The 15,316-nt window shown below is 39.3% G+C and overlaps 1 protein-coding gene across 1 annotated transcript; it reads left to right on the top strand.

Annotated features, from left to right (window-relative positions):
* The first annotated feature begins 78 nt into the window (after positions 1–78).
* NUP35 (nucleoporin 35) lies at positions 79–9,441 on the top strand. The gene is made up of 9 exons (XM_065669726.1): positions 79–208; positions 857–1,027; positions 3,044–3,171; positions 4,685–4,745; positions 5,320–5,461; positions 5,840–5,909; positions 5,996–6,124; positions 7,602–7,769; positions 8,799–9,441. The coding sequence occupies exons 1-9, from the start codon at positions 190–192 to the stop codon at positions 8,874–8,876; spliced, it is 966 nt and encodes a 321-aa protein (XP_065525798.1). The 5' UTR covers positions 79–189; the 3' UTR covers positions 8,877–9,441.
* Positions 9,442–15,316: the final 5,875 nt, after the last annotated feature.

Below are 15,316 nucleotides of genomic sequence, written 5' to 3'. Positions count from 1 at the left end.
CCCCTGCCGCCAGGCGCCTGCCCACACACAGCTAAAATCCTTCCCGCCCGCCTGCGGGGCAGCTCACAAGATGGCGGGGGGGCGGGTCGGAAGTGTCGGCGGGGGGAAGTTCCGTCGCGTTTGAAAGCGCCCGGCGAAGCAGCTGCTAGTTCATTCACGTCGTTCGGGTCTACGGTGGTTTCCTTCACCATGGAGCCGCCACCCGCAGGTGAGTGGGGCCGCTCCTCCGTTCCCCCTTCCCACTGCCGTGCCCTGCTTTCGGCTGTTGGGCGGCGCGAGGCCCTTCAGGTGGCCGTTGCCCGTCTCTTCCTGCCAGGGCTGCTTGCGCTCCTGCGGCCTGGTGAGATGGTGAGGGCCAGACGCTGCCGGGCTGAAGTGGGTCATGGGGGACGGGTGCAGGGTGCTCTTCTTCCTCGAAGGGAACGCGAAAAGGGGGCGTGTGGTTGAAACATGCAGCCGGGGCCGGGTGGCGGTAGGGCCGTGGGGAAGCCGCGGTGCCGTGTCGGAACGCGTTCGCCGGGCGGGGACGGAGTAGGACCCGGCCGTGCTCTCATTGCTTTTACATTGGAAGCACTTCTGAAGCAACGCCAAACCGCAATTTTTCTCAGGCCCACAAATCCAGCCGTAACCAAAGTAGCATATTTTAAGAACAAAGCTCTCGCCGTATCAGTTCTTGTAGCTGGAAACAGTGTAGGCTTGTGATAAACTTTGCTCGCTTGGACAATAAATGTTTAGAACTTAGTAATTCACTGCGTATTGTTTTACATTTCTTTAACAAAACCATTGTTGAAGCAGTTGAAAAGGCTAAGTGACTTGGCGCTTTCAGTGCTTCTCAGCTTTGTTTTCATTAACACAGGAGCTGAGCCGATGACTCTTGGCTCCCCGACATCTCCAAAACCTGGAGCTAGTGCTCAGTTTCTTCCTGGATTCCTGATGGGTGATTTACCTGCGCCAGTGACTCCGCAGCCACGCGCTTTTACCGGCCCTTCAGCCGGGGTGATGGAAATGAGGTCTCCGCTACTTACAGGTCAGAATTTGCTGATTCCTGAGAAATTGTCCTGAAAGTAAAATTTGGTTTGTCTTATTGCTCTATGTGACTGTTGCAGACCTGAATTATTGTAAGTTTATAACTTGCTGTAAATGACCTCGTTAAAAAAGTGGTAAACTCAAGTGTATTCAGTGCAGTTTGGCTACATTTTTCAAAGTAGGCTTAAGTTTAATAACTTTTTTTAACGTGGCATTTTGTGTATCAAGAAAGGTTACTTTTACAGGCAATATGCACCTCACCTAATATGAAATCAGTTTATACAGCTCTTGACAAGTTGATTGTACATACAACCATCAGTGTTTTCTCTTGGTTTAAAAGGGAGATGTCTGCTCGCAAACTAAATGCAGCTTGTGCCAGCTGCAGATTTATTTGCAGTGAATTCTAACAAGTCACCAAGATTGTCAGACTTCTAAAAACCAGATGGAGAAAAACTATTTACTAATTACTATCTAGTGGCTGTATTTGCAGTCTTGATGTCTGCTGTAATTGGGCTGGAGTAGTGACATTTCCTAGCTGTAGATGCTTATCTCTTTCAAACCACCTAATTGATCCAACTAGAAAAAGTTCTTACCCATGTTTCTGAATTGTGGAATTACATGTCTTTTTTTTCTTCTCTGAGAAGTACGAGTGAGTAGGTGTCCTGGGTTGAACTGGGCTTAAACCATGACAGTAGGTAACAGCTTCACTGATTTATTTCATGTGATGGGTGATCTTGGCTTTTGTGTTGAATCAGTTGGTATAATCTATATATCTTGTGGTGTTAGTGTGCTAGTCATTTTGAAGGAGAAATTGAAGATTAAAGTACTGCAAGATAATTTAGGTATTTTCATTCAATTTCAAGCAGAATTGGACTTGCTGATCTTTCTGAGTCCCTTTCAGCCTGAACTGTTCTATGACTGGTGATGTGTTGGTTTCCTGCTTCTTGTTGATTTCCCTTGTTTGCTCCACTCCACTTCCTCCTTCCTTCCCCCCCCCCCCAAGCCACTTAAGTAAATATTTATGAAATTAAAAGTAGTCATGTGAATTTCACCTGTTTTTGAAAGGCTTCATTACAGCCTCAGAGTATCAGTTCTAGAAAAGGGAGAACCAGTATGATATTAATGCAGGTCTCCCAAAATGAGTGATTAAGTATGTCACTTAAACTGAAAACCTTGATGAGTGTGTGCTTTATGATACGCTGTAACAGTTTCTGGATGTGTTAAAACATCCCAGGGGAGTCTTGAAGCTCAGAATTGAGAACTACTGTGGAAAACTTTAATTTCAGATGTTTTGCAAGTGAAAACTGTTAAGCCAGACTACTTCCCCTCCTTTCCCCCTTCTTTTTTTCCTGGGGGAACCCACACAAGGAGTTCAGTGGTATGTCAAGATCTTTCAGTCAGTTTAATTCTGTTATATTGGAAATCCCAAAGTTTACGAAGTGGGAGAGCTGGTTTAACTTCAGCCTGTTGCTGCTCTTAAGATCTTACGTTTTTATTTAACATGAAATCACATGGGAAGGAGAGGAATTTGGACAGTGGGAATGTGACAGCATGTGCAATGTCTGTGCATTTTGATATGGTTCTTCAGCATGTAGAAGGTCTGAAAAACCTTGCTTTTGCATCTCTGCTACGGAAGAGTTAGTCTCTGAAACAATTAAAATGGATTACTAACCTGCCTTATAATAGGAAGATGTAGCTATGCTCAGATCTTTGTAAAAATAACAAGTTCATGTAAGTAATAACAAGTGCATTTACTACTGCTTATAAATGTGCTGGGTTAATAAGAGGTATAAAAATTTTAGATGATACTGAGTAAGGAGGCAGTTTGACACAAACATCATGTTCTTATGTAGAACATTCAAACCTGAACAGTTTGGTATGCCAGATAGTTTTGTAAACCCCCAGTGAAACAACTAACAGCTTTCAGTTGAATTTACTTTTGAAGTTTCAAAGCAAGTAGCAGTGGAGTAAAATTACAAGTTTTCTCATGCTCCTAATTTGTTTCTTTTGACTTCAGGAGGATCTCCCCCACACCCAGTGGTACCTACGCATAAAGATAAAAGTGGTGCTCCACCAGTTAGAAGTATATATGATGAATTATCTAGTCCTGGACTTGGATCAACACCTCTGACCTCAAGAAGAACAGTAAGTGGGTTGGGTATTGGCATTTTCTCAGCAGAAGATGTGACATATCTTAATGCTTCTGCTGTAGAAAAATGACTGGCAAGTCTTCAAATCATGAAATTGCTTAGTCTGGGTCTTTGGTGTGCCTGTTCTGTGCAGTCTGAATGAGAACTGCAGTTGTGAAGCTATCTCCTGTTGTTACTGATTTTTGATAGTGTAGAGAATGGAAAATGCAAATCATGCCTCTGCTGTGTTTTCTACATAGCAAATGCAGGCTTGTTGCAGCTTTTTGAATTCTTATAAATTTATTGGGCTGCTAATTGCCAGAAGGATCCAAGTATGCGTTATCTTTTTGTTTATTGGGCAGTAGAGGCATTTACTGAAATAGAAGGAATTTTGGCTGAGTAAAATATCTAATAAAAGCTTGGGTAAAGAGGTGGGGTTAATTTTGAAAATGTAACAGTAAAATTTCTAAGAGGTCAGTCTAATAATAAGCTCCTCTACTTCAGCTGAGCAGTCAAGCAACTGTTTGTAGGTTCTTTTTCAGTGAGCATGATTCTTTTGATGCAAGGAGGAGGCCTCTCACTGAATGAGCAGTCTTTATTCATTGTTGCCATCTGAGAAGTTTATTCTGAAAGTTCAAATCCTCTGTGACAGGATCCACTACTGTCTTAAAGGACTGGATACTTGGAAAAAAAGAGCAGCTGTCATAATGCTTGTTGCTGTGTCTACGGGTGTTGTTCCAGTTTGATCTTATATCTAGGAAATGCCATGGTTCAGGCTAAAAATACACAAAAAGTATTTTGAATATTGAAATCCTATCCTAAAAAGAAAATAACTGCTAGTAGCTAAACCTGAAAACATACTTTCCTTCAGTGCACTGTCTGAGAGGGAAAGTAAGTCTAGTGATGAGGAATACAAATGGGGGTATGCTCCCATGATTTGTAAGTCCTTTAGGCAATTGCAAATCACATGCTGGTAACTGATGATACTGGCATGCTTTCCATCAAGATGCATGTGAATGTGTGAATTACTGCAATAATAAGATGCCTATTTTGAAAAGGTTAAACTATCAAGTTTCTAGGTATTTGGCTTTATGAAGTATATGTGATTGATGTTAGGTAATGGATTTTTCAGTTCCTAAAGTTTGCCCTAAGCCTAAACAAGCTTTCTTCTTGTATACCATTGCTCTTTCTTGTTAGGCGATAAATGTTACAGACAGACCCTGAATCCTGTTGCTTGTGGTGCTCCCCTTCTGTAGTTTGGTTTACACTCCCATGCTATCTCAGATACTTGCATTTAAGCCTATTTAAGCTAGAATGTAAAAACATTGTCAAGTAACTTCATCAATAACTTAATAATCTTGTATTAAATATACATATAAATGGCTGTTCTTACCCTTAAAAGTTACTCCTAACTCTAAAGCAAAAAGTTAATATTCTTGCCTGATGCTTAAGTTACCTGAAAATGGTCTCTTCTAATCTGAGATGTGTACCTGTAAGAATGATTTGTTGCTTTATGTATTTTAATGCAGGCCGGCTTTTCTCTAACACAGAGCCCATTGGTTGGAACTATGCCGTCAACCCCTGGAACAGGTAGATGTCCTGTCACAGTGTACCATCTACTGTTGTAATGCTTTCCTTCATCAACAAAAATCATCACTGTTCTATTACATCAGCTCCTTTCTAATTTGTAAAGGAGTTGCATATTTGTTAGCTTTTCAAAAGGAATATGCATGTGACTGAATTTCAGTCATCTTATTCCTTATTCTAAATTTGTTATTGAACTGAGCCTAGAGGTGGTTGTACTTGAGCGAAGCAGCTGAGATTGATGAGTTGTCTTCCGTCTTTGTAAGATTTCCTGTCTTGTGCATGAAACTGTGGCTTCTTGCTAAGCTTAATTCTGCTGATTTGTTCCTATTTGGCTTATGTATTAAGTTGCTAGTGTTCAGAGGTCAAGGAAAGGCTATGATGCTGGTCATAAAACTGACTAGCATGGCTGCAGGTGTGAAGTTTGGCTGACTTACTGTTTGTCTGTCTGCAATTTATCTCCACCAAACTCTTTTGTATACAGGAAAGGTGCTTGATGCTAAATTTGTTCCTTCACTGTAGTCTCTTGAGCTTACCTGTCTTGCAGAAATAATTTGTTAATACTGTTTCAATTTAACAGCTTCAAGTGTGTTCAGTCCTGCAAGTATTGGGCAGCCTAGGAAGACTACTCTATCTCCTGCTCAGCTGGATCCTTTTTACACTCAGGGTGATTCCCTGACTTCAGAAGATCAACTTGATGACACATGGGTAACTGTATTTGGGTAAGTTGATTTCCAAAGTGTTAGAAAAAACATGGGTGAAGTCTATATAACATAGGGAAAGTACAGGGTTGTTGCTGTTGTCTGGCATTCCTAGGTTCTGCATGAAATATAGCTGTGGTTAAAGCCAGCAAAAGCATGTGTTTTAGTGAAGCAGTCTAAGTTAAGCTACAGGTTAGTTTTTTCAAGTTAGAAAGGCACTATTCTACTGTTGAGGTGTGTGGTGAAGTAAAAATGCCTGGAAGATGATATTCCTCAAGTTACTGCTTCTAAAATGGCATTAACACTGGTCTTTTTTGGATTTCTAAAACCCTTCGTAGGGTTACATTTAAAACCAGAATTCTGAAACTATTAATTTTTTGATTATTTTTTGTCTTTCAGATTTCCTCAAGCATCAGCTTCATATATTCTTCTACAGTTTGCTCAGTATGGAAACATATTAAAGCATGTGGTATGTCTTAGTTTGGGACTTCTGAAACCATTCTGGCTCATTCTTTAAAAAGCTAAATTTCACAATTTTCACTTAATCTCATGCAGATGTCCAACACAGGAAACTGGATGCATATTCGATACCAGTCTAAGCTTCAAGCCCGGAAAGCCTTAAGCAAAGATGGAAGAATTTTTGGTGAATCTATTATGATTGGAGTCAAACCGTGTATAGATAAAGTAAGTTAACATCTGCCTTTATTTAAAAATAAAGCACTCTCCTTTTGGACTTCCTCTTTGTTTTTTTCCTGGCCTTTTATGGTTTTTGAACTACAAAAATAGGTATTTCAGTTTTATATGGGTGTACTCTGTTATACCTTACATGAGGTTTTCCTGAAGTATTTGGCAAGATTTCTTGTCGAGAAGAATCATTATTCTAAATCTCTGTGTTCCTTAGAAGCTACAGTGCTCATAATTACATTCTTGTAGAAGATAAGAAGTGAAAACCTAACATAGGAGACAACTGAGAGAGTTTTCTAGACTGGAATTTATATCATTTAGGGGCTGCAATAGATACGTCGTGGCAGATTAAGATTGTTATTGCTCCTAACTGTCCCTCTGCTTTTATGTGACTATCTGATTCTGGCTTTTCAGCTTATCTTAGTACGTGAGACTGAAAATTTGTTAGCAAGATGTTCCTGATCCTCTTCTCCCACCTGCTCCCACAAAAAATGTCCTTTTTTTGCAAGTAGTGGTTGGGGTAGACATGGCGGTGTGTCAGTCTAATTTTTATCATGAGCCTATTAGTTTCTAGGCATTGGCAATGCCCTGACTGTTAATTCTTGCATGCACTTTATATTGGATAATGTACATGAGCTTAAGCAAGTGACAGTCATTTATAGTTCTCAGATTATATGGTGTCCTATCCTGTATTTTGGATAGCTGTCTCCTGCCAGATGTGCTTCTGAATTTCTGTTGTCTTTAGGCTGAATGCTGTGCTCCACTGAGTCAAAATGTAGTGAATTGGGTCTCCACAGGCTGGTTGTCATTTCCCACCTTGTTTTCTCTGGGTTCTTGTGGAACTTTTGGTTCCTATCAAGTTGCTTGCTGCCTCTCCCGTTCTACATGCATTCCTTTCTAAACAGAAGTTTACAAAATGAAGCATTTTGACTCCTTTTCTAGCATTTGATAAGGGGACTGGGTGACAGTCACTGGCAAGTTGAATCTGAACAAAAAACTGTAGGTTGATAAAGGCTTGGAGACTGTCCTGTGTGCATCAGATGAAATATTTTGGAAGTATTTAGAAAGAGGGTGTTATGCTACTTAGTTAAACTGGGCCTGAAAAATGTTACTACTTGAAGTTTGCAAGTCTTGCAATTTATTTTCTCTATAAACTCTTTCAGACTTGGCTGACATTTAGTACAGGCAGTGAACAGATTACAAACTTTCAGTACTTTGCAATGGCATAATCCAATATATAAACGATTACAGCAAAGAAAATGCTTAGTGGTGGTGTATACTTTTGTGCTCTGTACTGACAGGCAGTTTACCTGTGGTTTTTGCTTGGTTTGAGATGTGAACATATTCTATCAAACAATTTGACAGAATAGATAATTCTAGATAATGAAGGTGAAATAGTGTGGGGTTTTTTTTGGTTTTGTTGTTTTGTGTTTTTTTCTTAGTATTTGTTTATATTAAGTTATCCCTCTCTTTTAAGAGTGTGATGGAAAACTTTGAAAGAAGCTGTATATCCTCAACATCTTCAGTTTTCACTTCACCTACAAAATCTGTCAGCGCACCAGTACAACTTGCAAATAATACTACAAGGATTTCTACAATGAGACCTCTTGCAACAGCATATAAAGCTTCCACTAGTGACTATCAGGTATTTTAAGGGAAATGGAAGCATGTGTTTTTGTGCTATCTCCTCGTAAAGGTTGTATGAGGCTGTACACACGTTACCTTAGCCTTCTCCTCTTATTTCCTTAAAGATGTGGTTCAGGTACAAACTCAGTCTCTTCAGTCTCTAAAATAATAAAACTCTATACATTAATGACCTGTATCCTGGGATGCGTCAAAAGAAGCTTGACCAGCAGGTAGAAGGAGGTGATCCTGCCCCTCTACCCTACTCTCGTGAGACCTCACTTGGAGTGTTGTGTGCAGTTCTGGTGTCAACGTAAAAAGGACATGGAACTGCTGGAACAAGTCCAGAGGAGGGCCATGAGGATGATCAGGGGACTGGAGCACCTCCTGTATGAAGACAGGCTGAGAAAGTTGGGTCTGTTCAGCCTGGAGAAGAGAAGGCTGCGTGGAGACCTCATAGCAGCCTTCCTGTATCTGAAGAGGGGCTATAGAGATGCTGGGGATGGACTACTCATTAGGGACTGTAGCGACAGGTAATGGGTCCAAAGTTCAACAGGGAAAGTTTAGATTGGTTATAAGGAAGAAATTCTTTCTTGTTAGGGTGGTGAGGCACTAGAATGGGTTGCCCAGGGAGGTTGTGAGTGCTCCATTCTTGGCGGTGTTCAAGGCCAGGTTGGATGAAGCCTTGTGTGGGACGGTTTAGTGTGAGGTGTCCCTGCCCATGGCAGGGGGGTTAGAAATGGGTGATCTTAAGGTCCTTTCCAACCCTAACTATTCCATGATTGATTCTATGATTCTGTGATTCTATGATTATGGTTCTGTGATTCTATGATTGACTTATCACTTTTCTAGTGTTTTAAGTGCTGGTTTTGAGAATCTTCTGAACATATTTTGTCAAAATGTAGAAGCACTTAGGATAAGGAAAAAAAAACCAACCTGGGTAGTATAGAAAGAATTAACTATATGTTGACTGATTTTTTTTTTTTTTTTTTCCCCCCCTTTTTCCCCCCTCCCCTCTTTCTCTCTTCCTTCCCCCCCCCCCATCTTCTAGGTGGTTTCTGACAGACAAACTCCTAGGAAAGATGAAAGTATTGTATCTAAAGCAATGGAGTATGTGTTCGGCTGGTAATATACAAGAAGAAGTAACACACTAAGTTGGTCAGGGTTTCAAATATATTACTGGCATCCATGGTTAGTTGTATAACTGTTGGTGGCAGTATTTTAACTTACATCTCACCTGATATGCCTTCAGTTGATTCAGCAGACATGTAGCTTGCACTTTAAATGATGGCAATGTACACACATGGTTTTAAACACCAAGTAAGTGTAACTATAAGTGCTTTTTTCCCATCTGTGCTCTGATTGCATGGTTTTAGAAACAAATATCAGCCCTGATTTCCTCTGTGATTGCTTTCTGTAAATAACTTCCCAGGAAGTTGGAAATGTTAAAATGGCAGCTCTGTTTACTGACACCTGTAATTTTGTTGCTGTTTTCTTTCTGGAAAGACAATGGGCTACTTACAGGATGAACACTGTCCACAGCTGTCTCCCAGGGACAGGGACTGTTCTTAATACATGTGATTTAAATGTTTTTATTTAGATTCATTGCTGGTTTATAATTATCTCTGGCAAATGTTCTAAATGTCATAGCAACCTTTTCAGTCTGTTTTATTAATAAAGCTAAATAAAGTTAAGTTTTTCTTAGGCTATTTTTTAAACTAGTATAATTTCTATTAGGAAAACTATTCACCGTACTCGTAAGTATGAAGCTGCCTAATGCTAAAGTGTTAGCAGAGCAGATGCTGCTGCTTTTTCCTGAAGTAATACCAACCGGTGTTAAAACTAGCTAATTTAAATGTCACCTTCATATGTATTTTGTAGCAGTGTGTACTTAGAATGCTACAGCTTGTTACCTGTTAAGACAGAAAGCATTGACATATTGAAATAGGTGAATAGAAAGATTCAGTATGTCAGTGACAAGAGGTACTTTCATTTGAAGACTTCTAAGAAATTTTCTCCAAGGTCTTGTCTGAAGCTCATACCCTTTGGGATAAAGGTTTCTTTGTGATCTGGTAAGAGAGCAATTTTTTCTCCAATACTTGTTAAACTACATGCAACTATTACTTTTTTTGTGACTGTGTTAGTGTGGGTCAACATCGGCATTTTAGCTGGGGTCAGTGGTGTGTTGGTCAGGTGAATTCAGTAGTATTCATATCCATGCTTTGCTTCACACTGCAGTGTTCTCTCAAGGTTCCTCAACTGCACTATTGTGATGAAAGTGAGAGATTAGTCCAGGAGCATACCTAGTGTCCTCACATGCTAATGAACATCCAGTTTACAGAATTAGGCTAGAGATGGTCCTGAGAAAAATCCCCGAAGCACTTAGAAGTCAGGTTTCTGCATCAGCGCAATTGGCTTAATTGTGTGCTTTACCTATGTACAGGCAGATTCAGAGATTTGAGACGTGTTTTACTGTATTTGCTGACCAATGCTACTGAAATATTGCTTGCTACTCATCCATTTGCTTTTGATCAAAGGAAACTATCCAGACCTAATTAATATCTGAATCGGAATATATTTGTCTTTTTCTTGGTGAAAAATATTTCTCATACAGAAGACTTCAGAAAGAAAATAGGTAGTTCAGCTAAATTTTTGTTTGGTTAGTTGCTTTGCAAAATACACTTCTGGCATGCTTCAGACTTGTAATGATGTGTGTTGGATTTAATTCAGTGATGAGGATTGATTGAAGTTGGATCATGCAAGTCTGAAGCTAACTGCATAAGGAAGGAGTTGGAGCCAAGTCAGTAGTTTGACTGACCTGTTTTACCAGTAAGTACCACAACTGTGCTAAGTTGTGGGTTTTTTCCAATGCTTACTTTGGTCTCTTGTTTCTTTTAGCTTTAGGAATGATTTTACTAATAGGTCATTGCAGCTTCCTGTAGAGTAGAAGCACTTGAGAGTAATGAATATTTATTTTGCTCTGGAGGTACCAGGAGGAGAAGAAAGTTCAGAACAAATAAAACTTCTGGGCAGTATCATTAAGCAATTATCTTCATATGGCTTCTGCTGGTAAAGACTGCTGGTACGACTTTGTATCTTAGTGCTGAGCACTAGTTAAACCCTGGTATTGATGGTTTGAGTTTACAAAGTATGAGAATATTACAGTCCCACACTGCACAAACCACTGCCCAGCTTTGTTGCAATGTATTCCTGTGATTTATAATGACCTGTTATTATATGAACATACAGGGGCCATGTGTGAAAGGACAGAGGATGTTGACAAGGATATGTGAAGAATCTCTGAAACATTTTGAAGGTGTTCAGCTAAACCTTTTCAAGGCTAGCTACTGTTGTTAGTTAGCATTGCATTTAAAAATCCAATTCTTCCTAATGGTTAACTGTGTACCTGTTCCTTTGCAGTAAGGAAGGCTTCCCCTCTAGCTGTAGCTAGATGTGACCTAGATTAAAACCAAAGTTAAGGACTTCAGCTAGTGAAGTAATGAACTCATGAAACTGTTGTGGTTTCAGTTGTATGGGGTTTCTTGTAAGACTGCAGACAACATTTTTCATGGGATTACAGCTTCAGTTTAAAATAAAACGCATAAATACTTTTTTGGCTGTTGTCTTAATCACAAGCATTTTACTCAGGGATTCGATTCACTTGGTATGCAGTTTTAAATTCTGGAAGGATTTGTTTTGTTGTTTCAATGGTAATTTCCCTACAATTTTAATAGGGTTTCTTTTTTTCTTTGAGACTTTTTAACTTGGAGATGGTGAATATTTTTGTCCTCATTTTTCCCTCCCACCTATCCTCAATTTAGCTTTCTATTAATTTTCAAAATTATATTTATTTGGGTAATTCATGTACACTGACATAAGGCAAAGATCGAATGTTAGTGTGTCATGTGTGCTTGTCATTGCAAGTTGTAGGTATCTACCTCCACTGTGTGGCAGTTCTTCAGATTTTTAATGGGAGGTTTAACTGATACTGAATGGAATATAGTAACTTTAGGAAGTTCATGAACAGTGAGAAAAAAGCTGTGCTCAAATGTCTCCTAGTTGAAGTGTTCCTGTAATAAAAGAAGAAAAGATGAAGATGACTTTACTAAATATCTGAATTGGAAGTAATGCAGAAGTCTTAATATTCCTTCAGTTATAGTTCTTATACTTGTTTAAAGTATCATCTCAAGATGAAGAAATTGATCAAGTGATATTTTAGCAGATAATACCACAATATCCATTTTGGATGAACTTAATTGCTTTTTCTGATTGTCTGAGTATGTGTATAAAAAAAAAAAGGGCAAAAAAAAAAAACCCCAAAAAAACAAGACTTGCATCAATTGTCTTTAATTTGACTCTAGGTGACTAGACCACGGAGTCTGCAAAAATGTACTGCTTAGAGCTTTTTGGTTGTTGAGTGAGAGAAAACAAACTTGCTTACACACAACGTGAAATCAGGAGTTGGTTTATTGAAATTCAGACTGCAGGTGAGAAGGCTCTAGAATAAACATTTTACATTTCTGGTAACATTAGTCCTCCAACAACTTTATGGCTATGTGGTAAGGCCTTTTTTTAGCTGGTTGGACAAGAATAAAAGGTGTTCTGTTAATGTGGTGTGTCTTGGCAAGTATCAAAGTGCAAGCAGTAATGACTGTCAAACTTCTCTTAGACTTTATATATTAGAGTTCAGTTGAAGTTACCTTGAAAAATAAATGTGTAATAACTTTTGTAAAAGGTTTTTGGCCTTCTAATAAGGAATCATTTGACTCAAGTCTTTTTGTGTAATGTGTATAAGCTGTGCTATCAACAGAGCAAGTAAAACTCGTATTGAAATCAAGAGGGTCTGAGAAGCTGTAAATTCTCATGTCCTATATAGTGGATATCTTGATTCTTCAAGGTTTTCGGTTCTGTAGGTGAACTTTCATTGTAAGAGTTTATTTCTGATATAAGCAGATGCAGTTAAAGTGACCTCAGAACTCTGGTTTCTCTAATGAAGTGCTGGTTTTTGTTCATTAGAGTCCTTTTGTATGTTTAGTTGGAGAATCTTCTGATTAGAAACAGCATGAAAGTAAGGAATTGCTCTGAACAGTCATTGTTTTACTTTGCTCAATTGTTTATCGCATCAGATTTTGGTATAGTTTACTGCAGAAATCAGTTTATGAGCATACCTATCATTGTAGGGATGAACTGAATCTTCAGTATGAAAACCAGAGGTTTTAAATTATTTTTTACTTTGTTTTGTATGTCATATTATGTAGTCAGCATCTTGTTCCACTGCCTTTGGAGCGCTGTGTATCCTGTGAGAATCTGTCCCTTGAAGCAGAATTAAGTTCCAAAAAATACTCTTAACTTTTCAAGGATATTTCAACCTCCTGGTCTTAAGAAGATAACCTTGAATACATGAAGTAGGGATAACCTGACAAATTAATATCTCTGGAGATCTTGGAAATGGTAGTTCTGTAGTGTGGTTTATCCAGTAGTTATTAATAGACTATTTCATAGAATCACAGAATGGGTTGTAAGGGACCTTAAAGCTCATCTAGTTCCAACCCCCTGCAATGGGCAGAGACACCTCCCACTACAGCAAGCCTGAAGATAGTCCAAACTGATTATCAGAGAGAGTAGCTGAAAATTTTAGTTGTAACCCAGGTTCTTTTTTAGTTTTTAACGCAGGTTTTGAGTGCCAGTGTGCTTGCTTAACTGGCAGTTGTTTTTCTGCCAAAATGCCTTTGTTCTCCTGGCAACTAAATATATAGCTGGTTTGAAAGAATCATGGTTGCAGCAGTGGCTGTCATGACAAAGCACTATAAAATTCAGCTAGTGTCAGTTTGCAGTCTCCTGCTCAGCAGTCCAGACTGCAACAGAAGTCAGATCTTGCTTCCATAAAGTCATAAAACTTGCACAAAATGCTTTCTCAGCTGGCAAGTGCTTTGACTTACTGGGCTTTCTCACTGAGTGCTCTTAGCTCTCCTTTTAAATGTGTTTACTGTGTAGGATTGCATTGGTGGATAAGATCATGCTGCTGACTTCAGTGAAATAGAGCAAAGGCCTGCAATATTTTCCAAACATGCCATGTGATAGCATGTGGTATTATATTTCAATAGATTAAATTACCTATCATAGGATACTATAATGGGCTCTTGATTTTTTGGTGCCACAGTTTCTCATTCTTTGTAATTGAATTGTGCTTGTGAACATATGAGAATGTTCATTTGCTGATTGAAGGTCATAAAGTAAGATTTGTATAGAGGTCAACCTTATACACAGGCTGGAAAACAGACTAGTATTACATTATCTTTTCCAGATGACAGCATTAACAACGGAACTTGCATAGTATAGGTTTTGTTCTTGCTAATGATAAATTGAAGAAGAGTGACATTGTTATTCCTTTGCGCTTACTTAGACTTGCCAGCTTTCCAGTTTCTAGTGAATGTGGGGGCTCTTTAGAGTGACAAGTTTCTAACAGCTTTCACTCCAGGTACATTGTAGGAGTGGGGTAGGATGAATGTACATCTTGACTATAAAGGCTTAAAGCATTGTCGTGGTTTAAACCCAGCCACACAGCTCGTCCACTCACTCCCCCTCTTCTTTCCCTCCCTCTACTCCTGGAGGGACAGAGAGGAGAATCGAAAAGAATGCAACTCCTACGAGTTGAGATAAGAACAATTTAGTAACTAAGGTATAACACAAATCACTTCTGCTACCACCAATAATAATAATAATGCTGAAGGGAAATAACAAGGGAAGAGATACAACACCTCAGCACCAGCTGATCGATAACTCGCTCAACCCCACGCAGACCGAGCACCGACCGATACCTCGTCCAAAACCCTGCAGAGAACTAGCCCTTCCGGCTAACTCTTTGTTACATCCTGGGCATGACGTGCTGTGGTATGGAATACCAGTTTGGTCAGGTTGGGTCAGGTGTCCTGTCTCTGCTTCCTCCTGGCTTCCCCTCCTTCCTGGCAGAGCATGAGGCTCAGAAAGTTCTTGGTCAGACTAAAACATAGGTGTTATCAGCTCTGTTCCCAGGCCGAAAGTCTAAACACAGTGCTGCACCAGCTACTAAGGAGAAAAATGACTGCTACTGCTGAACTCGGGACAAGCATCTTTCTAACAATTAATTTGATGTTGTTCACAGACACTTGCATAATTGTTTAAAATGCACTTTTAATTATTTTGTTAGAGACAACTATCCTAGTAGATACACGATTGACTGGAAAATTACTATTTTAATGGAGTAGTTGGTGGTAATGATTGTTGTTTCAGCTTTAACCATTTAGTCCTCCCTGAGCATTTTACTAGTTGAGTTCTGAAATGTGTTTCAGTTTTGTTTTGTGCTTTTTCCAAGCTGTATATGGAGTTGACACTGGAAAAGGTCCTGAAAGGTATAAAATCATAGAATATCTCACTGGAAGGGACCTGTAAGGATCATAGAGTCCAAGTCCTGGCACTGCAAGAATGACATTAGTACGTATTACAACTTTTTACTAGTCACAGTACAGTTACAGCAGCTGGCATTCTGGGCCCCAGGAGATGAAAACAAGTTTATTTGGATGAATTAAAACT

The sequence above is a fragment of the Lathamus discolor genome, chromosome 3, assembly GCF_037157495.1.
Source record: "Lathamus discolor isolate bLatDis1 chromosome 3, bLatDis1.hap1, whole genome shotgun sequence".
In the NCBI taxonomy this organism is placed as follows: domain Eukaryota; kingdom Metazoa; phylum Chordata; class Aves; order Psittaciformes; family Psittacidae; genus Lathamus; species Lathamus discolor.
This window is presented reverse-complemented; position numbering and strand designations above follow the sequence as displayed.